Here is a 23209-nt window from a genome sequence, read left to right as displayed (position 1 = left end):
TTATTTATGTATTAATTATTATTGTGAAAAAAGCCAAATGTATGACCCAAACCAGCTAAATTTGCCATGAAGACAAAATGGTTGCATGAAGGCAGACATAATATGACTTGAATTACCACCAAACTGCTGTAATGCTAGCAGATGAACCCTTCAAAATGTTTCAAAATGTCACATCACACTTACTAATACTGTCTTTAATTTGTAGGATCAAGGGATAGTCTATCTAAAATACCTTAAATGAAAACTTTAAAGCACTTACTAACTAATGTGAGGGCAAACTAAGGCTTAAACCTGATTAAATCAGTTTTATTTTACATTTCCGGACCAACCGTCAAACATGACAGTGAAAGAAATGCAGCTTCACCACTAATGCTCTGAGGTTTTCTGCCACCGGAAGATTTCAGAGGATAGAAGGCGACATGTTTGGGCAGCATAGCTCCACTATCTGCTCAACTATCAGAGCACAGTGGTAACAGGCGCAGTTATCAGTCCCCCAGTGACATCCACCCGAGTCCCAACAGGACATGAATGTCTTGTTTATTTATTTATTTTAACGCATAAATAATTATGCATCAATAAACTTGGATTTATTGATGGGAGATTTGTCATTAATTATGAGCTCAGCTTAACTTTAAATCTGGATTTGCTTACTTGTTTGATTAATCGTTTAAGGTGAAACGCAATCAACATTTATGGCTTGAATATGGTGTGTTCCATATCAGATTCAGTTATTTTGCCCCTTTAATTCAATATGAAAGACATTTAAGGGGTGTTTTAAAGCATAAAATGCAGCTGTTCTGCTCATCACCTTCCTACACTTCCCTTTGAAAAACAAAAATGACACAACATGTGGTGTGATACATTTTGTTCCTGCAACACGGTGGTGATAATCCAGTAAAGCAGAGGTCAGAGGTCAAACAGGAACACAAAGGGAGGACTGAGACAGAAGTTCTGGATATCCAGCACGGCCAAAATAAACAAAGCTCTGTCTAATCCGAATTACTGCAACAGTGGAAACCAGCAAAGAGCAGAGACGTGACTCATCAGTGACTGTCACACTGTCAGGGAGAGGAGATCAGTGGAAACACAAACAGGCACATCCCCGGAACAAAAATACATCCATTCAATAGACCAGATTAACCAAGTTACTAATGAAATGAAAACAGATTATCTGTAAGGTAAATATGGATATAAAACCTGAAAAAAACTAATGAAGCATTTTGCTCTCGGGGCCGGCACGCTGGCAGACCGTCAAGTTTATTTAGCTATTTCGGTCGCCTTCAGCTGTCCCTTTTATGTTGTCCTGGGAATGTCTGCTGCCATCACCCTGCCAAGTAATCCCCTAATATTTAAGAGGGGGCATGAGGGGTAGACGGTGTGAGAGGGGGGCAAACAGGTGGGAAAGTGTTCATGGCTGAGGCCAATCACCAAACACACACCTTGGTAGTGATGAGACCGCAGCCAAAGGTTAACGGCGCTTTCACTTGTCTGGCATGTTGCCGTTAATTTAAGGCTGACAGCAGGATCCCAGACAAAACAAACAAATACGGAGGGGTGAGAAATGTACATTTACATAAAAACACTCCAGCTGAGTAAGAAAAAACAGCTTAAGACTGTGAAATAAGAGGCCCTGACTTTTGAGCAACTTCTCCTATTAATAAATATAAATATAACTGTGAAAACCAAGCTAGCAGTTCACTCCACAGTGGTGGAAAGTAACTCAGTAGTAGTAGTAAGTTTACCCATATGCCTAAACTATTTTTACCAGAGTTTTGCTGTTTTATTTCTATTCTACATCTCGAGGGGAAACAGTGCAGATTTTGTTCCAATGCATATACTAAGTGACAGTTTACTTTATTATTAGCAATTTCATTTATGAAATAAGTGATTAAAGATCAAATTAATGGCCTCTAATCTTTTTGGCTTGTGACTACTCTATGATTTGTTCCACCAAAGACATACAATATGACACTACAGAATATACTGGGAAATTTGTCTAGTTTTGAACACATGTAGCTGCTTCTGTGGCAAAGCACAACCCCTCTTTAGACATATTACACATTACATTTCATATATTGCACATATTATGCATATTTTATGCATTTTTCCCCTCAACACTTTCATTTAGGAGGTAAAATGATCAGATCATCAGCGCATTGTTATGTAATATTTGACACAGAGGTCGCTTACCAGCTGAATAATATTCCTTCTATGACTTATGACCATTTTGAAACTATAGATTTTACATTTTCTTTTCAGTTTGAGTTTTAGTGAATGGAATTTTACTTGTAATGGAACATTTGCACACTGTTCTCTAAAGCTCTAATTATTTCCTCCACTATCATCTCTACATCTTGTAACATACAACAAACTGGCATTCTGTCTGGAGTATATTCGAAATGTATAATTTCACTTTATTCAGCAATGTTGCTTTTACTGCATTTTGTTTTCCACGTTGTATTTGTTTTGATTTTTGTTGTGCTTCATAATTAAAGACGACAATAATAACGACAAAAAACATTGATAATATTAAATAGTGACATTAATATGAATTAATTACAGTTATGTTAACCTTCACACTACTAATAAAAGTGAGATTACTGTCATTTGTACAAATTCATCATGTACAGTATCACTAATAAGGAAAACGGAAAGTAAAAAAATAAAGATATGTTCCTTTTAAAGTGAAGTCCTATTAGCATTTACGTTAATAAATCATGATAGAAGGTATATACACTCCCTGTAAAAAGTTTTAGAACACTGTCTTATTCAAATAAAGTAGAACCTGTCATACAACTTTTGACAGGGGGTGTATTTCATCATATGGATGTGATCAGGGCAGGACTCTGATCATACATGTAATGTTTCAGGCAGACTGGAGCATGTTCAGGGCATTTACACAGCATTTGAAATTTCATGGCAAAGGATCAAAATTCCAAAGGCTGCCACGGACACGCCCTTTGACTTTGGAAAAAGATTTTATTAACTTTGGATCGTTAACGCCTCCTGTATGTACTGGCCGAATTTGAGGTGAATTGGAGTTTCCCCCTAGGAGGAGTTCGCTCTAGAAAAAAATGAAAAATGGGCAAAATCTGACATTCAACGCAAAATAGCTCACTTCCTGTTGGGTTTGGAATGTGGCTGTCACTGACTTTTTTGTTCAGTCTGATGTGCTGCATATGTGTACCAAGTTTGGTAGATACACCCCCTGTCAAAAGTTGTAGGACAGGTTCTACTTTATTTGAATGAGAAAGTGTCCTAAAACTTTTGACAGGGGGTGTAGATACAAGCATATCTACATTATTTTAAAGTATGGCGTTGCACAGACTAACAAAATTTGCTCCATTTTCTGTGTTGTGACAAGAGATATTTTGATTAATCTGAGCGACGAGCCAGACACGTTCATGCAGTTATACATATCTGCTCCTCCTAAGGATCCCCTGTTGACATAACTTCTGTGGGAAAATTCCAAGTTTGATATTAGCATCATTACTTTGTTGCAACTTAAAAAAGGAAAGTGGAGCGCTGCACATACAGGGTAAAAGCTGCATCGGTTGCTGAGCATATAGAATGTGTGTATCTCAGTCTGTTAATATCGCAATGGACATCACAAACCAAAAATAACGTCAGCAGTGGCCGCTGTGCCTCTCTGCCGGCAGATGGAGGTGGACAGGAGGGTGGAGAGACAGTGTCCAGCGGTCCAAAAAGCATCTATGTCCCGAATGTCCTTATTAGTCCAGCTGGGACTGCAAATCTGCTGCATGGTCCCTCAGCTATCAGGTTTACTTAATTCCAAGACTCCTGGGTCTATTTTTGATCTCCTGTAAGGTGATACGCTGCTCCGCCATTCAGTCTCCTTCACTTTTGCTATCAGTTCATCCTTGATCATCCTCTCTCTCTCTCTCTCCCCCTCTCTCTCTTTTTTATCCCCATCCAAACTTGAGGCTGTGGCTAAAGTTAGATTGGCTGGCGGAGGGGTATATAAGCCCCCGGGGATATACGTATAACGCGGCTTCACACTGTCTTCTCTTCCTTGATCATCCAAACCTCCACTGATACCGTCTCAAGATGGTGAGTACAAGGGTTCCCGCATCTCCGCACTGTGCTGGTGGAAATATCTGCAGGGGAATCACACCAACCCTTTGGATTAACTCTGATTTTTTTTTTTGTCTAAGCTTGAGATAGAATTTGCAGCAGATCAATTGATATTGGAAATTTTTTGAGGGATGCTTTTGGGATAGCTGCAGTTCTGGGTGATGCAGCAATAAGGATGCTTGCGTGCTGTTATTACTAGTGCAAATTTGTGGTTTCATATATAGATTGCATGTCGAATTCAAAGTTTTGAAGAGCTGCATGGAAAAAAAGATACTGAAGTTGTTGGATGTTGGAAGTTGGGTCGTAATTTTTTCAAATACTCAAATTATTGCACCTGAATTGGTGGGACTTGTGATGGAAGTGGTTCTCAATCTGGGGGTCAGGACCTCCCCATGGGGACACAAAACAGTCAGAAAGATTTTTTTAAAAAAGAAAAGGAAAAAAAGATACCAATCTGCTGCAGAAATTGTGTTATCTCAAAATTTTACATTGTGATTAGAGATTCAAATTAAATAATTAGAATGAAGACATTTTTAAGGGGAAATCACTATTTTTTGTATAAACGTAGGCACACATTGCTTAATATATCTAGAGAACCACTGATTGTGCTGGACTCGATAACATTTGGATTCATTTGGAGATTCACCTATGCGTTTGTCCTCCAGTCACCAAAGAAGGCCAAGAGGAGGCAGGCAGCAGGAGACAGCGGCTCCTCCAACGTGTTCTCCATGTTTGAGCAGAGCCAGATTCAGGAGTACAAAGAGGTGAGGCTGTCAGATCACATGTTAATCCATCATCCCTACAGACATCTCCTTTGTTTTTAACTCTAGAGCATCATTCACAACAGAATCAGGGAAAGTCCCGGGAAGCCTTTTGACGTCCGTGTTACCTCCAGTTCATTGTCAGAGATATGTAAAGAACCCCAAATTCGGAATCTGACCAAAATTAGAGTTTTGTTTAGCGGCCCTCGGATCCGTTATCACAGCAGTTGCTATTTTGCATGCCTCCTCTTCTCCCCTGACAATTTAATAAGCATAAGAATGTTATTAGGAGGAGCTCTGAAATTTTGACACCATCTTAAGCTCTCCATATTCTGTTCACCCTTGACCTCCTGCTCAGCTGTCACTCAGACATCTCTTCAAGGCTTGGCTACAAGGCCAAGCTGAACAACTGGACCAGTGCATTATAATATAATCAAAAGAAAAAAAAGGGCTTTACTGGGTTTTTTTGCACATTTGAAGTGGTTTAACTATAGTCCTCAGTTTTAAAATGACTGCTAAATGAGTTTGTAGAGAGAAAAAAGCAAAAGAAAGTGTAAAACTACAGGGTAAAAGCTGAGTGTTGGGGTTCATTAAGGTCAGGGAGGTGAGATTTTATAAGGCCATGCTGTCATGACACTGGATAATGATGGTGTGTGGGTTTTCATGGTGTTGTTAAAGGATATGCGCTCCGAATAGAGGAAACATTCCTGCCGCGATAAGTGATCAGGCTTCTTGAGTACCACTAAGGGAATGTACGACATGATGATTAGAGATGATCTTAGCACATTGCACATATGGAAAGATAGCAGCCAGGGGGATGTATTTGCGTCCAGCAGGGTCTTGGAAGCTTACAAGACGGTGGGCAATCAGAGAGGGTGACGAGAAAGGTCTGTGAGGAAGTTCAAGTTCAGAGTCCAAGAGGTTATCTTAAATTTCATGGAGCAGATCAGGCAGCTGTTTCCTAATGATACTTTCCCAAATTAACATGTAAGAAAAGACTTGGGGACACATTAATCCCCCCCACCCCACCCCACCAGCTTCTTCTCTCCAGCTTAAAACACTAAAGCCAGTTCTGACTTTCTGGGTACATCCCTTTTCCTGCACAATATTTTCTAACAATATCTGTGCAGCACTGTGTCACAGATACTGGCCAGCTGCCACGTTAACGGACAAACTGTTGACACGGGAAGCCATAAAAGTGTGAAGGGGTCTCACCACGTCTGTCCACACAAACTGCTTCTGTCCCAAGTGCTTCCTTCCAGTAATAAATCCTGACTCTCCTTTTCAGGCTTTCACAATCATTGACCAGAACAGAGATGGTATCATCAGCAAAGACGACCTTAGGGATGTGCTGGCCTCAATGGGTGAGTCCGGGTGGAACTAATCTGCACCAGGAAAGTGTGTGTGCATAGGTTTCGTGGTCTCTAATGGAATTTCTGTGCGATTTTAGGCCAGCTGAACGTGAAGAATGAGGAGCTGGAGGCCATGATCAAGGAGGCCAGCGGCCCCATCAACTTCACCGTCTTCCTCACCATGTTCGGAGAGAAGCTGAAGGGTGGGCAGCACATTTCTCACAGAACTGTGTTTTATATTATTTCTATTACACTAGCGTTGGATAAAGATGTATTCAGTCAGCAACATCTCATTTCATCAACTCTGAGGTACTTCTGCTTTAGTTGAATATCTACTTTGCAGATCAAGATTCGCATACAAAATATAGGAGGAGTTTTTAACAAATCATGTATACTTAAACTATCAAACCAACATTTACCAACCACAGTTTGCATCTTTGGATATTTTATGTACATGCAGTAGCTGCTACCGTCTTCGTAACTCACCTCCTGTTCTCTCCAGGTGCTGACCCCGAGGACGTTATTCTTAGCGCCTTCAAGGTTCTGGACCCCGAGGGTACTGGAAGCATCAAGAAGGAATTGTGAGGACTTTTTAAAATGATTTTCCCGTCCCTCAATGCATGTTCACAGCAGGATAGATTCACACTTTTAACCCCCCAAACCTTTTGCTTTGTCTATTCCAGCCTTGAGGAGCTCCTGACCACTCAGTGTGACAGGTTCAACAAGGATGAGGTAAAATCATGAAGATGCCGGAGGAATACTCCATGTTTTGGCATACTGGCCCATTACTCTTGCTGTTGCATGCTAATGCTTAACTCATCTGACTTTTTTGACTCCTTTCAGTTGTTATAAATCAAACTTACCTTACAAAAGAAAAAAAGAAAACAATCAAAGACATAGTATGCAACCCGAGTTGTGATCTTAACATGTATGCCTTTATGGATTAGATTTATCCAGATCTACCTTTAAAGGCATCCTCACTGATTGTTTTTTGTTTGTCGGAGGGCAGGTGTTCCTATTCCTCCTTCAGAAAAAATACTGAATTGCATCACACATATGTCCAAGATCTATCCATTTTCTATTCAAGTGAGGGAACACCTTGACCAAAGGACCATTATGTCAAAAACATGATGCATTTATTGTTTAAACTGATGATGATGCATCACTTCCCCTCTGGCGTACATAGTTAATTTGCTATCCCCCTTTCCCCTTCAGATTAAGAACATGTGGGCCGCCTTCCCCCCAGATGTTGCTGGCAACGTAGACTACAAGAACATCTGCTACGTCATCACACACGGAGAGGAGAAGGAGGAGTAAAGAGAAAACTAGAAGACAAGAAAATACAGCAATCCCTTTGCTACTCTGCCTTTCCCAACCTTTTCTCTGTTCCTCTTGCTCCCCGCTCACCTTCTGTGTAAACCCATGTGCTCAGTCGCTCATGGTCAAACCAAAGACTTGTCACACTGACACATGAGATGGCTGCTGTCCATGGATGTCTATGTTTGCTTATGGGGAATTGGGATGATTTTCAATAAAATTATCCTGCAACACTATTTCCAACATTTCAAACACCCTCTCTTTCTTTGCAACTATTGTCTGTCTTCTCACCTCTTCATCTCTGTCTGTGCTGTCACTTCATCCTCTGAGGTGTTTACAGGAATGAAACTCTGATTCTCTCAGTATCTGAGAGAAAAGCAGGTTTACTGTTTGGAGAGTCACAACAAACGTGAGGATCTCATTCCAAATTTCGAAGATGTCCTCTTTGGTAGAAAGGGTGAGAGGAGAGAGAGCATCTGCAGGTTAGACAGGGAAAAGTTGCCTCCTTAAAGTGATGACAACTTTCTTTCCTTCACAAGCGAAAACAAAAAGGGATGAAGGAGAGGAGAGAAAGGGCCGAAAGAAAACATTGCAATCTTCGATTACTTTCCCTCCACTCCTTCCTGCACCTAGTAAATCACCTTTTTTTCCATAAGCTGTCTTGAATCCAGTGACTGGACTTCTTGCTTGCCTTTCCTCTGTAATGAATAAAAGGGACAAACTGTGAATAAAATCTCTTTCCTTTTGTACAATAGTGTGTCTGTTCAGTGGCTCTGTGGGGCAGGGTTTGAAGAAATGAACAGTGTCTCTATACACATTTAGTGACATCTAGTGGAGCTTCTTCAATTCTCCATGTATGAACAGGAGTTTAACAGGGAAATGAGGAAAGATGACAACCTAATGTATATTGCTGCAATAATTCTACATAAAAGATCAAACCACCTCTCTTCCAGCAGTGACAGCTGACTTTTTATAATGAAGAATAAGTACTGGTTATTTAAATGCACAGTATGTAATTTCTGCCTTTGTAGGCTCATCTCATTGCTCTGTTTGGAGCCTCCTCGTCACCTCTGTCCTCCTGCCAATAACCCGAAATCAATTTTACAGAATCGTCTTCAATGACGTCTTAATGTCTAAAATAAAGAGGAGATTGGGAGTTGCAGGGTGTGCTATGAACAAGGACGCACAGGTGTGTCCTTCAAGCATCCTTTGCAGAAGTCTTTACAGCAACAATGATGAAAAAAACAGGCATCCTGATTAATCCATTAGTCATTTGTTCTATAATATAGGGCTGAATGATAGGTTAAAAAAACATATATTATGATAATTCTGACCGATATTGTGACATAAATCACAACTTCTGTACAAAAAATGTACAAAAAAAAGACTTTTTGTTGCAGTGTGTATCAAACAAGCATACTGCCTTATCTAAGTAGAATATGATTTTAAGGCAGGGGTATCTCTATAGCAGTGAAATGCTTCATTAAAAATTGTATATTGTTACACCTTCTACCTTCACAATTTTGCTTCACAACATAGATTTTTTTTAATTACTTCTCAGTCAGGTATCTAAATAGTTGCAAGTTAATTTTGTAGTTGACAACTAATTGAGAAATCAGCTGTAGTACAAACTAACAAATAAGATGATGGGTAGACTCAATCAAAAGGACAAGCAATGACATAGTAAAGACATTAAGATATAAATTTGTGTCGTTTAACCTGACTAACTGCAAAAAATCTGAATAGTGTACTTAGAACATGCATTAATTTGATTGAAACTAAATTTAAATGAAAGTGAAGCTATTTGTAAGATTTTTATTCATAGTGAAATTCTAGTTAATTAAAATAAAGAAGGCAAAAAACTGTTTATGAATAGGTTAATATATTCAAGATAAGTTTAGTAGCATTATAGTGTTTCTCTCTTGTGAAACAGGCTAAAGTAGCGTTAGCTAACATGTTAATTGCTAACTTATCATGACATGAGTCCAGTATCCGTACAGCTGCTGTGTTTTGTGGTGAATTTAGTTTAGGTCCAGTGTTGTTATCTGTGGTCAAAACAATCATAATTATTAAAAGAATTTGTCAAAAGTGAGCAAAACGAATGACAAAAACAACAACAAAGTACTTGCTAGCTAGTAGTTGTTCGCTGACTTTTTCGTTTTTCTTCCGCAATTCTGACGTTTCACCCAGCGTTTCCATGGTAACAGCAGGACTAACGTGATTGACCCCGTTACAGTGAATAAAATTACAGATTAAAAAATCTGGAGCACTGCTATAGTCGTTTTTAAATAACAAGAAGTAAGTAATAAAGCAACACTCAGCCTCAGCCTATAAGTTACTGTAGAAAGATGGTTCCGTTGGTTAATACAAAGATGTCTATTTTGGTTTTTTAATCTTTCCCGGTGTTTCCTGATCCATCGAAGAAGAAGAAGAAGAAGAAGAATGGTCTCCCATTGCAGGGCATGTGGGTATACTGCATATCTGAAGTGTTGCATTATATGTCTTTAATACTTTATAGTCCATCAGATAAACTTTTTTTCCTGAATTCCATTCAACATGCTATTGTGATATTACCAAAAGGTACAGAAAGTACATGTGCAAAAAGATAAACTAAAAAGTACAATGCCCTGACTATTTAGATCTAGCCCTGAAATTTCATCTTACAATGGTGGTGATTGCATTTCAGTTTGTGGTTTGACATTAAAAATAAATAAATAAATAAATAGATTAATTGATTGATACACATGCAGACAATTCAGCTGCAACACACTTTTCAAACAACAGTCTCTTTTAATCTGGACAATCCACATCCTCAGAACATAATGTGTCCAGTTTCAAGTACTTCATACTAAAACAATAATTCCTATTTTTACTGCTGTATGACCTGTGACCCTGACCTCAATGCACCCCCACTCTTCATAAATCCCAATTGAATGTCATACAGTTAAATATAGACCCAAATTCATAATTCCAGACATATGATAAGCAATCTTATGATCAAGTCACATTAGCAGACCACTGGCTATAACAAAAGGCAGAAACACATGATCTCAAGACTGACTTTTTCCATTTTTTTTTACACTCCCCCCAGACATTAGCATAGACAAAAACACACCAACATGACCATTTAATATATTATGGTTTATTACTCATCACAAATGTCATCATCATTAATTATAAATACATCAGTTGTAGATCTGAAGGAATGAATTCAATTAGCTATGATTTTATTTCACTTTCGCCAGAGAGAGAGAGAGTGACATGTAAACTTAAAGACACAAAAGACATAACGGCATTGGGGAGAAAAAAACAACTGAAACACTTTTCTTTTAAATATTTGCATCAGTGGAGTCATTCCCAATCAAATGTAATTGAGAACGACGACTTCAGGATCAACACCGAAATACACGAAGGACCTGATAGAAACGTATTTTTTTTGGATCTACAGCTAGTGTCCGATTCATTTGATCATCACAACATCTCCAGCCCTCTGAATAAAGAGAAATGACACCATCATCGAGACATGAGCTGCGAGGACGCATTGCTCATAAGATATCATAGTCGACGGGCATGGAAGTGTGCGAGGAAAAACGCCTGCTGAAGCACAGAATTCAGTTTTCCACAGCACCGCTCTGATCGGCGGTGAAATCAGTGCTGCCGTCACCACACACACCCACAGTCACGATGGAGGAAGGTTTGCATAGATGTGTTCAGGTTGTCCACACTAACACTACACTAATCTGTGCCTATGATGCACCGGCGTCAAAACAGAGAAGGGACAGGGTGTGTGTGTGATATTTATATAATCAAATGACCTGAAATAAGTGGAAAACTATGAATATGGAGGACATGTTGGCTACAATTACACGAAAGTCCTTCTATTCATTATCTACGAAACAGCACAGTTAAAGAGCATCAATGTTTTGTTGTTTTTTTTTGCCATCAAATGGTTTTCACTAACTACCTGGCACTACGTATTCATCATATACTGATGGGGTTCAGTGCCATTTAATGTATGCATAAATATGTTACAGTACAGAACACTGAGTGTAAATAGGTTAGGGAGTTAGTCCATAAGTCATCATGAATTTTACAACACAACTCGGTGAGATAGACATACTTAAGAGCTTCAATTAAAGAACTATTCAAACCTCGTAAATCACCTTTTAGTATATTTTACAGTACGAACACTCTCCACTCCCAAATATTCTGTCTCAAAGTTTGTTCTCTCGGAGGCCCATTTCTTTCACTCAAGTCTGTTTAATACTGCGCTTCAGTAAACCGGAGATTCGTGAACCTAAGCTGACCAAACCTACAATGATGGTAAACAATAGCAAAGACATGCATGGAGTTTTGTTGTGTAAAAGCAGAGGACTTAACGTGCAAAGAAAAGGAGAAAAAAAAAAAAAGAAGACAAACACTGTAAATGATCCCCCTGCAACTACACTGCGTAGTCAGCCATCATTCCAGTCAATCAGGTGTCTCTTACTCACATAGAAAAATAGTCAGATCCAAAATAATAATAATAATTCATAATATACTATATTTGATTAAATTAACCACTTTGTACATAAATACATCAGAGCCCAAAGTTTAGAGGTTAATGCTACATTGGCACACCCGGCACCTCCAGTCAAGTGGCTTCCTATAGGTCCTCAAAGCAGAGATTTCAAACTGTGAAACCGGCGTGTTGAGACTCGTTTTTCTACTTCACCACACTAGCGGAGTGGTCAACTTCAGTGGTGCTTTGTGACAAAATCACAAGTGCAAAAAACATCCTTCATTCTCTTGAGATACTTCAAATCACATTCTAATGGGTTAAAGACCTTAAGCTCTTACCCACACTGAAATTTGGCAAAATAAAATGCACACACGATTTTGTTCAATGAAATCAAAATAATACGAATTTTAACAGAAGGACATTTGGTCTGCAGGACTTGTGCACAAATACTCCTTGCATATTTTCACACAAGCAGTTTATACTCATAAGGTTATGCCTGCTTTCTGCAAAAATCAACTTCAGACAACTAATTTAAACCAAAGCCTAAATTACAAACAACACATGCCCCCCTTGTGTTCTTTTCTCAGATAAAAATACACATACATGAACTATTTAAAAAAAAAAAAAAACTGTCACCACATCATGGTGTCTGTGTCTGGTTCTACTTCAAAATTTCTCCCTATTTTTGACTGTTTACCATTAGATTTATTCCAGAAACAGAATAAGCTAAAGGTTTGTGAATAACCACCGATGGTTTGACATGAGAGAAAACAAAAGCAGGCAGCGGGAGACTAAAAGGGAGGCCACACATAGAACATTAACACATTTCACTATACTACTAAGGCACACAATCACTCACAACATTTAACATGACAATAAATACATCCTCATCAACATTGCTAGCATTTCTGTCTTCAGTGCCTGCGTTTGAGATGACTTCAAAGGGTTTTTGTTTTGTTTTCCCCCTCCCCAACATCCAGATAAGCTGGCCACATATGAGAACTGATGGAGAACAGGGAGTGTTAACAGGATCCTATGTACTGTAGGTAGACTTTGTATTTACATACTCTATGGCACCCGAACCTTTTCTGCAAACGCTTGATTCAACGCTGCCTTGAGCCGATGCTTCTCCAACCGCTGCTGTCGATCTGATTAAAATAATAAAAATGAAAAAAAAAAACAACAGAATTTAAAAAACTAAAAACAGATAATGACTGCAATCTTCTGGAAACAGATCTACAGTCCGTGCTCCAGTTAACAAAGGAAATGTGTCCCATCTCAATAAAACTCAGTGAAAAAGAAAGCATTGAGCAGGAGGCAAAAAGCCCCCCGAGGTGCTTTAAAACCATGATCCAGTTTTCTCCATCATCGTCCTCAGACGACATTAGGTCTTTGAAATGATGCATTGCTCAGGAAGCCATCCCGTTTTATTAGATTAATTACTCTGTTTTTGGGGTCTTTTGTTCCCCTGACCTCTTTTTTGTTCAGCCTCCCTTTTCATGATCCAGGAATGAGAGGGTGGAAAACTAGGCCGAATCTTTTGCTGCTGCGGCTCCATTTTTGTCCTCAGCCTCTCCTCCCCCTTTGTCCTTTTTCTTCCCCCCTTTCTTCTTCTCTTTTTCTAGCCTCTCTTTCTCTTTCTTGAGCCTCTCTTTCTCAGCCTTTTCCTTGTCCTTCTTTTCCTTCATTTTTTTTTCTCATCCTCCTTCTCCTTCTTCTTGTCTTCTTTGCTTTTCTTCTTCTTCTTTCCTTCTTCCTCTCCTGTTGTGGTGTCTGCTGACGGCGCCGCTTCTTTTTTTGAATCTGGACACGGGGGCAGAGGGGCGTTGTTCGCAGTAGGAGAGGGGATAGTGGGAGTAATTTTCTCTGAGACGATCTTTGGGGAGGGGGCCAGAGTATTGGGTGGCGGAGGTGTGCTTTGTGTGGGGGCCGAGGCAGCAGGCGGGCCCAGTGCTGAGGTTCCTTCTGGAGCTTGAGGAGGCTCGCTGGATGAGCCAGTCGAACTCGCGACTAGAGGGCTCTGAATATGGGGTGCTGGTGCCTTCTGACCTGCCCCTGGAGGAATAGGTGGTTTATGGGCGGGGCCTCGGCTCGGGCTTGATGTCACTGCAGGTGGCGAATGAGGCGGCAGACCCTCTATTCCTGACGGCCCAGAGAAGGAGCCCTTCTTGTGCTGGGAGTGGAAAGGAGCTTTAGACTTGCGGAAGCCAGGCAGCGAGAGGAGGCTGGAGGAGGCCCTGAGGGGTCCTGGCGGTGGGACTGGGCTTCCCAGGAAGGAGAAGCTGCCACCGGAGCTGATGGCGGAAGCGCGGCGTTTGTACTCGTAGATGGCTCTTGTGCCGTGGAGGCGGCGGCCCGGCTGGTGTGTCAGCTCCCCTCTGGACTCCCTCCACTTTCTCACCTGGATGCTGCACTCCCTCTCTATGAGCGCCTCTGTCACCGGGAGGGTGATGATCTGGACGACATCAGACAAGGACGAGACAGACAGAGGAAGTGAAGAATACTAGACCAGGCACTACATGACAAACTGACTCATAACTCGTGTCTGCGTAAAAATAGAAGCAAGTTTTGTTTATGTACGTAGTCTGTAAAGCCCAGAGACAGAGAGACTCACCTCCTGTACCAGTATGTCCTCTCTGATGGCGTCGGGTGAGATGTTTCTTAGACGCTCCATGGTCTCATACATGCCCTGTAGTTCCCGAAGTTTATCCACAGAGCCAAGCATCTGCTTCAGCAGCACCAAGCCCACACGGAACACTATCTTTACTCCTACAACCAGATTTTTAGGTTAGGGTTGTGTCAAACTACACAGAAAAAAAAAGAAACAAAACACTGAAGCAGTCAAAGATCAGTAATAAAAAGAACTTACATTTATATTGGATCAAACTTACAGCAGTGAAAATAATTATTTGGCCAACTGCTGTTTTCTTTACAGTCCAGACAATAGGCATTTGATCACAGTGGTTATACAATTACAGTATCTTCTAAAAGACATGAAAAAAGCCCATAATAGAGGCAATGAATTAAGTGTATAAAATATGAAATATTGAAACTTTTGTTTGAAATGTAAATTTTTACATTTACACTAGATGGCTGAAAATCTTTTGAGTCACTTTATAACGTGACTTCTGAGATGCAAAGCCAACAGAAGATGCAAACTAGATTATAACTCAACAAAGAAGAGAGCTGCAAGAAGATGAAAAGTTGAAAAGTCATATCTTGGGATCAGCAAAGAAGCATTCAACTTAAGAAGAAAAGGCAATATGGTTTCACCAAGAAACCACAAAGGAAGAGGCAGAAAACAGTATTCGCAATGGTCTAATAATTATTCCCAAACCTAGACATAGTTCATCCCTAGCTACAGGTATGTGCAGATAATTAAAAAAAGACAGTAGCGTTGAGGGTGTTCTGGCTGGTAACCATGTAGATTTGAATACCTTCACAGAAGAACATGTCCCAAACACGCAGGACACAGGACCATGGTAAGGTGCGTGAGAAAATACACATGAACCACTCCGTCATGTAGAGAATCGGGTCGATCTTGAACTTCTTAAGATGACGGTACGCCATTGGGCACGTACGCCGCAACAGCGAAAAGAAGATCTCGCCATCCAGTTGAATTGCTTCCTACAAAAACAGAAATGGCACGTTGTTGAAGTTGAGAACACTGACAGGCGGGTTGACAGAGTGCTGATTAATTCACTCACCAGCCCAGCACTGTAGTAACCAGGAAGATACTTCTCACAGATCTGGACGAGGCACCAAAAGGCTTGCTGTGAAATAGAAGTAAGTGTCAGCGGTTAAAGTAGGTTTAAGAAAAATGCAGATGAGGTTTGAAAGTTAAAGCATCAGGCTGAAGCACAGCTGCATTAACCCTCTCAGCTGCAAAACTCACCAACAGCTTTGAAAAGCATCACAGCTTTTATCAAAAAAAAAGAAAATCACCTAAATTGCCATCATTTATCAGAGACAGAAACTATAAAAGCAAACAGTCATTGGTTTTCCACTATCCCAGCGTTCTTTGGACTAATAATCTATGACGCTCAGTTCTGTCTGGAATATTTAACAAATCTAAGCTTGAAGCCAGGATATTTTATCTTTATTTCTATATTTACAATGACACTAACCGAATTCTGCAAAAACAAAAAAAAAAATCTGTTCTCCTGTGTGCAGCTGTGAAGCCATTAGTGACTCAGCTGCAACCAACAGTCACATAATGATAAATAAGGCACTTCACACTTGAACCAGGCGTAACAGTAGATAGGAAACAAGTTTGGGAACACATTTTAACTTCGTCACCACTGCAGTTTGACTTTAGCTTCATGATATTTTCTGTACAAGCTGAGCGTTGCACATATTCCTGACATTTGATATGCGGGTTTAGCCGAGTAATTTTTGCCTTGCAGCGCTCTGGCCGCTTCCTGCTGTCACACAGTATTATCCCATCTCATCTGATATGCCAGTTGGACACACTTTTGATGCAACGTGTCTGAGCAAAATCATGTGGGACGCCAGGTCGCTTCTGGTTTGGGGAGGGGTCAGCAGATTGTTTTTTTTAGGGAAGGGTTGGCCTGTAGCCCCCAGCAATTACGAATGCACTGTTGACCTGTCAGTAGTAAACCCAACACTGGTCAATGCACATTCTCTGCCCTTTTGTACTATTCCTCTATGGGACAGGAGCAGGCAGCTTGTTACATGGAGGATTTTCTTTATCATTTGTTGTTAGATCGCAGTGCATCACAACATCCTCTTCATAAGAAAACAACACAAAAGTCCACCAACTATCGCAGCATCAAAAGGCGCAGCGCTAGTCATGCAACTAAATGGAAAAGTTGATGGCAAAAGTGTAACCAATGTAAAAAGAAAGTCTGTAGCCCTGTTGATTTTATGAGAAACCATGATTTGAAAAATAGCTGTCTGCATGTCCTCCTATTGCCATTGTTTAATAGAAACTTGCTGCATTTCAAACTGTGACAACGCTTCCAGTTGCTACAGTTTTACTATTAGCATGAGACACTAGAAAATTAGCATTACATCATTCAGGTTTAACGTTCACACCGGCATACAGCACACGCAAGCTTATTTTTGGAAGTGAAGTACAGTGAATTCACGTTTCGAACTCTCAGAATACAGAGTAGGCAGGTCTGGTGTGGTTTCTCTCACACAAACAGGTCAGACCACGCCGTTTCCAAGCAATGGCGAAGTCACGGCTGATTCTTCATATATATATATTCGGTCAATGGGTTTAAAATTAGGTCAGTGAGCGTTAGGTCTGCTCTCTGTTGCTTTTTTTAAATTTAGAAATTAACCCCAACGAAATAGGAGCCCAAAAAAGCTTTGGTTTTGTTTTGCTTTCTCACTCTGCCCACTCTCTTCTGTTGTGTACTCTCTCTTGATCATGTGTCACACGAGGAGGGATAAACACAAATAGAGAGCAAGTGTGCAAACATGAAAAACAGAAGCTTGTATAGTGCGACTCGGTGGCATTAACCAATGTTTCGGTGTGATATCAAGTATCTTTTAGCTCGTGTTATATCATACACTGGGTATCATAAAGTTTTGTGTGATGTGGCATGTAGGGTCAAGTAAAGCATAACATATCTCTATTCATTCCAGCCCATTGGTCGCAACAGAATTTCAACACAACTCAGTATTGGGCCACTTATTTACAAAGCTTTGCAATCTCACTTCTCAGTAATCATTAAAGAACTGGCAGTTTCCTTTTCCCCTCCTGAGATCCTGTCACCCACTGGTTCCACCTCTCACCTCAGCAGGCATATGCATGAGCAGCACTGCAGCCACCGGAGCCTGGGCCTGGCAGTAGCCCTCGTCAGGTCGGTAGATGGTGTAGGCCTTCAGGATTCGGTACAGATCCTGTTGCCTGTAGAGACACGTGTGAAAATTATCCAACGGCCAACAAAGGAGAATTTGGGTGCAAAACCTTCCTAATCCACACAAAAGCCTCTGAAACATTTCATTCAGGTTGTAAGTGAATGACGATCAATTTTTTTTTGAATAGTTCTTCTACTGTTTCTGCATTTACTTTCCTCTAATTTAAACTGTTCATGTTTATATCCTAAAATCTGTTACTTTACCAGAAAAATTTCCCCACCGGAATCATGTTTACGAACAAATATATGTGCATTTAATGCAGTTGCCAGGCTATTATAAATTATATCTTGACCTGAGAAAGATACGTCCAGTAACCAGAGAACAGTTATTACTTTTTCGTCAAACATGTCATTGTACTCTGGTATAAAAAGCTGTGTGCGTGTGTGCGTGTGTGTGTGGGTGTGTGATTTTACCCATGGCCACCACGAGCGGCAAACATTTCATGAAAGGGGAACTGCCTGTGGAGATCCTTCTCTATAATGTCCAACCATTTAGCCTCTCCCTGCTCTCTCTCCAGCTCCTGCAGTGAACAAATCAGACACAAGCTTGAAATAAATTCTCATTAATTTGTGGAATCAATTATTCATTCATTTAAATTAGACATTTAAGTGGGTTAGACCGCCAAATTGTGCATGGAACGACATTGGAGACACTAAACAATTAATGAAAAGTAAAAAAGCTGGAGGATAAATTCTTCCACTGATAACAAGAACAACAGTAAGTAAACTGCTGGGCCCCAAACCCAGCCAATGCCAGACCCTCCAGTGTGAGGTAGGGCCCTGACAGGGAGGATTACTGGTCCTGATAAGAGGCTTAAAACTCAGTAGGTCTGCGCTTGCGCCCCTTTAGCACCTCCGGAGCTCAAATTGCTCTGCTCAGCCACAACTTCCCTTTACAGTGGTCCCCACTTTAAACCAGTTACTCAATTGAAATATTGTAGCTTCTTCACTGTCTGTGAATGTTCTCAAATCAACCACAAGCAGCTTTAGAAATAGAAAGAGAGAGAGAAGTTCAAGAACTAAGAGAACCGATTTGAAGGATAAAAGAAATTCTAGTTAAGTTGCATTTTTTGGCTTCTTACATAGAGTAAATTTCAAGACTGTGAGAAACAACACAGAAGGCATGTTTGCTGTTTGAGGTTTGGTGTCATCTCTGTTGTAAAGTACATGCCAACAATGATACCTCAAATTTCCCAGGGTTGGCTTGAAGAAGGTCTTGACTGTTGGACAGCAGCTGCCATGCTTTGGCTCTGAGAGAAGATGGAACCCCCTTTCTACAGCGCAGCTTCACCTGTAACGCACAGACACTTGGGAAATAAACTATGGCATAGAGATAAGTATCACAAATTCAAGAACATATCCAAACACCGCCGCTCATATACAGTTCTCATTTATAGCTACATGTAAATCCTGACAGGCCGGTGAGCATACCTTCTGGAAGCGATGTTTGATCCATTTATCCCAGTTGCAGAACATATCAAGCCATTTCATCTCCCTCTGCCTGGCAACTTCAACTCGGACTTCCTTTTCACTGCAAGATTGAGTAATATAAAATGACTCCATCGCTGACAGAACTGGGAGGTTCTTTTTTCCCCCCTTTCCTACTCTAGAATATTGCACAAATTTGTAACTCAAATCTAATGACACAAATGAATTACCTCAGCCTCACACTTACAGTCGTTTGCACCATATTACGCTGAATTGCTCAGTTAAAGAACACCCCTAACAAGGACCCGAATGCGCTGCCACCACTGATGGCAAATCAATACTATTTTAATTATTCAACAGTGGAAGGGCAATTAGCTAGTCGGAAAAGTAGAAGCAAATCTGACAAAAAAAAAAGAGAAGAAGAGAGCAGATGGGTGTGAGGGGCGATACCACTGATATACAAAGTCAGTACATATTGAGTCACAAAAGCGCTCTCAGCATTATCTGAGTCAGACGAAGGGGAGATAAAGGACAGAGAGATATGTTTAGAGCAGCAGAGAAGAAGAGGAAGGCAGGAAAGAGGGGTTGTGCCCAAGAAGAGAGGAAGATCACATTGGGTTTGACAGAACAAAGTGGCCAATTAAAAGATAGTAGAGCAGGATTTACCTTTATCGTTGTAATGTAATTCTGGGACCATAATCTAATGAGGTCTCATATTGCTAATCGTGAACTGTATGCACAGAAACTTAGTGTGGAAAAAAGAGATTCTGTCCCTCCTTCATACAGCCACACTGAAGGTTTCAGATTGTTTTAATGTTGCCGTTCGACATAATAAAAATTAAACAATGAATGACTGAGTATGAGTGTTTGAATAATTGTGCTTGTCCTTACCCGCTTTCACTGTACTGATTCCCACCTAGGAAGCCATATTTATCAGTGCGTCTGACGGTCAGGCCATTGATCTCAGAGTCTGATCCCACAGAGCTCCCATCCTCTCCCAGTCCAGACAGAGACTCCAACGTTCCTGACATCAGGCTGGCCGACTCAAGGTAGCTGAGGGTGTCGGGGGCCGGCCGGGGGTTTGGGTTAGGAAGGGGAAGGGGAAGGGCAGAGGCTGGCTCGTGAATGAGTGGGACCGTAGGGCTGGGGTGCTCGGCTCTGGTGGGGGTAGCAGGCAGTTCACCCTTCCTGGCCTGGCAGGGAGTGTCAGGCTTTGGGGACAGAGGAGGAGGAGGAGGCTCACTTTGAGCGTTTTGTGCTTGTTGGAGCAGCTGAGGTTTCTCCTCTTCGGCTGCTGATGATGCTGAAGGAGCAGGTGCAGGACTAGAACCTGTAGTTGTTTGGGGTTGGCTTGCTGTAAGCTGACCATCATTCACGGCAGGATTTGGGTTATAGGTGACATGCACACTGGGGTACAGATTAGGACCAGGATTTAGATCAGGAGAGGGAGATGCCTGCGGTATTTCACTTGGAGCTGATGGCTCACCAGTCAGTGCTGGGGTCTCCGTTTCATTGTTCACGAGCTCCACAGCAGTTGGTACACTGGTCATTGTCTCCTGCTTAATAATATGAGCTGCAGTCTCTGTATCATTCCCTGCTGTTTGCTCAGCTGGTGGAGCATTTTCATGTACCGATGATGGAAGAGGGGTCTCAGCTGTGAGGTTCGGAGGACTCGAGGGTGGGTGGGAAGTCAAGGGTGAACCCCCTGACAGTGCTCCAGGAGTGTTTCCAGTCAAAGCTTTGTCACCGTAAAGGGAAGACTTGGGTACAGGTAACTCCCTGGCAGACTCTGGTGCAGCAAGTGCTGATGAAGACGGTGGGACGGATGGAGCAGCATGAGGATCACCTAAAGCAGGTGGTGACGGTGATAAGGTGGATACTTCAGCCATGGTTCCACTCTGATCTCTCCTTTACAAACAAAAATAACATGAAGGTCATTTGTCTTTTGCCAAAGAGCAGCTTTTCATTCAGTCATTACTGTAGTAAGGAAAAAACTACACCTTTTTAAACAATACCTTCAGACCATAAACAATCAGCTACAAGAACACTCCCAGATATTTTAAAGGTCAACACTTTTCATAAAATATAAAACCTCTTGCCAGTTTTAGAGAGCATGAACACAGAGTTTCTCTTCTTAAAATAGGATCAGTGAATTGGATAGAAGAAGCAGCCAAATAAGTGAACTATACTTTGAAATCATGGAAACTTCTGGGAGACATTGTGAAGAAGTACACACCTCCCGTGCAGATCTCATAGACTTGTTTTTATTGTAACATCAGGTGTGGTATTTTGAAGTACTGATTCTGCAGATAACACTAAACCACTGAAAGCATTAGATGCCACAGACTATATTTCCTCTTTTGTTACAGTAAAATGACTATAGTATCAATGCGTAATTCAGGAACTTTTTAGTCAAAATCGCACTAAAGTTCTCAGCAAACATCACACCAAAAATCAGAAAGGTTGCAATGACAGCGATCTTCCGCTTTAGCACATTTTTACTTAATCTGTAGACAACCCAGACAGCCATCAACGTGCCCGGACAGCCACGGGGACCCAGCACTTTGCTGATGAGTCTGGTTTAGTCTGTAGTGGTAGTTCCAGGCGGCTATCGGTTACATGCTAACGGCTAATAACACCAGTCACTTTGTTGTCATATCCTCTCCAGAGGCCTCGCTCGAAGCGACTCAACTTCCCGATTCAGTGCACAGGAGCAACGCTTTACTAATAGCTAATGGTCAACACCCTCCCTGAGCCTGCCAGGCCCCGGCCGAGCAGCGTCCACGGCCTTGTCCACCCTGCTGCCCCGGTCAACTGCAACTTCAACTCCGCTGATCAACTCACCCACGACCGGCGTGTCACTGCGATCCGTCCGCCTGGATAGCCAGGGGGTTCCTGTCGGCACGTCCCCCCGCCACAGCTCCGGTTCCGCAACCTCCTCCGATGAATACAAAACACGTAAAAAGCGACGCCGGGACAGGAACCGCTGAACGGAGAGAGCCGTTCGAAGAGCGAACGTCCTGCAATCGGCGAGCTAGCTGGCTAAGTTAGCAGCTAGCTAAGTTAGCTTATTTTAGCCTAATGTAACTATTAGCATTAGCGTTGACAGTGTTCTGTTTCTGTTAGCTTCGCTAGCAATCTGAATGTCCCGGTTACCTTGGTTAAACATGCGGAACAGCTGTAACCATTCTCTCCGAATTCAAACAACCTTCTGAATATTAGTTTTCATTCTGAAAAACAAGGATTTTCTGTGATTAATTTATCCAAGCATAGCGGCAGGGTGCATCCTATACGGACAGCCTGCATTTCCTACTGACAGCTACGTGCGTGTTCACGTCAATGTCGTCGGGCACGCACACGTACAGGAGCCTCCCTTTCACAGCAGGAATATGCTATTTATACCACTCTTAACTTAAATACTTACTGACATGTTTTTTCCCACAGTTTTTGGCTGAATTTTGCACCAGCCACACATTCATTATTGTGTCTTCTGTGATTACAATAATAATATTTGAGGAACTCTTCGTGTGCTTTTTGAAGAAATTACAAATAACTGACTTTAAAATTAGAATAAAAGAACTACAAGAGACTTCCCAAATTAATGCAACGGATTAGAAGGTGAATCAATCAAATCTCTTGATTAATTCACCAACCTGAATTTTTTCAATTTGTGGGAGTTTTCTGTTTTACCAGTAGATGGTGCCATAGCCTTTAATTACAAAACTTTTACAGCCCTTGGATACAAGATTGTGGTGAAAAGAACACGGAATCACACTGAAGAGTGGTATCTGCCATATTATATTGTGGCATCAGACCACATCATCTTAAGTTCAATGCATTTATAAAGCTCACTTAAATAAAATA

The 23209-nt window shown here is 41.2% G+C and overlaps 2 protein-coding genes across 2 annotated transcripts; one reads left to right on the top strand and one right to left on the bottom strand.

Moving 5' to 3' along the window:
• The first annotated feature begins 3937 nt into the window (after positions 1 to 3937).
• On the top strand, positions 3938 to 7761 carry mylpfa (myosin light chain, phosphorylatable, fast skeletal muscle a). Its single transcript, XM_022195212.2, has 7 exons — positions 3938 to 4071; positions 4761 to 4859; positions 6145 to 6220; positions 6307 to 6411; positions 6711 to 6789; positions 6892 to 6940; positions 7424 to 7761. The coding sequence occupies exons 1-7, from the start codon at positions 4069 to 4071 to the stop codon at positions 7523 to 7525; spliced, it is 513 nt and encodes a 170-aa protein (XP_022050904.1). The 5' UTR covers positions 3938 to 4068; the 3' UTR covers positions 7526 to 7761.
• Positions 7762 to 10647: 2886 nt separating this feature from the next.
• LOC110951943 (TBC1 domain family member 10A) lies at positions 10648 to 22688 on the bottom strand. Its single transcript, XM_022195223.2, is given in 11 exon segments — positions 10648 to 13713; positions 13716 to 14481; positions 14641 to 14795; positions 15464 to 15653; positions 15734 to 15799; positions 17793 to 17907; positions 18332 to 18438; positions 19101 to 19208; positions 19349 to 19448; positions 20237 to 21253; positions 22190 to 22688. Coding segments are annotated over 10 exon segments (2766 nt in total). The 5' UTR covers positions 21235 to 21253; positions 22190 to 22688; the 3' UTR covers positions 10648 to 13552.
• Positions 22689 to 23209: the final 521 nt, after the last annotated feature.

The sequence above is a fragment of the Acanthochromis polyacanthus genome, chromosome 21, assembly GCF_021347895.1.
Source record: "Acanthochromis polyacanthus isolate Apoly-LR-REF ecotype Palm Island chromosome 21, KAUST_Apoly_ChrSc, whole genome shotgun sequence".
In the NCBI taxonomy this organism is placed as follows: domain Eukaryota; kingdom Metazoa; phylum Chordata; class Actinopteri; family Pomacentridae; genus Acanthochromis; species Acanthochromis polyacanthus.
The sequence above is the reverse complement of the archived record's forward strand: the minus strand, read 5'-3'. Positions and strand labels throughout refer to the sequence as shown.

What these genes read in the sequence shown, in the direction of transcription:
- mylpfa (XM_022195212.2), top strand. An exon ending in AGATTCAGGAGTACAAAGAG is followed by an intron (nt 4,860 to 6,144) that starts GTGAGGCTGTCA and finishes TCTCCTTTTCAG; the next exon opens with GCTTTCACAATCATTGACCA. An exon ending in GGAAGCATCAAGAAGGAATT is followed by an intron (nt 6,790 to 6,891) that starts GTGAGGACTTTT and finishes TGTCTATTCCAG; the next exon opens with CCTTGAGGAGCTCCTGACCA.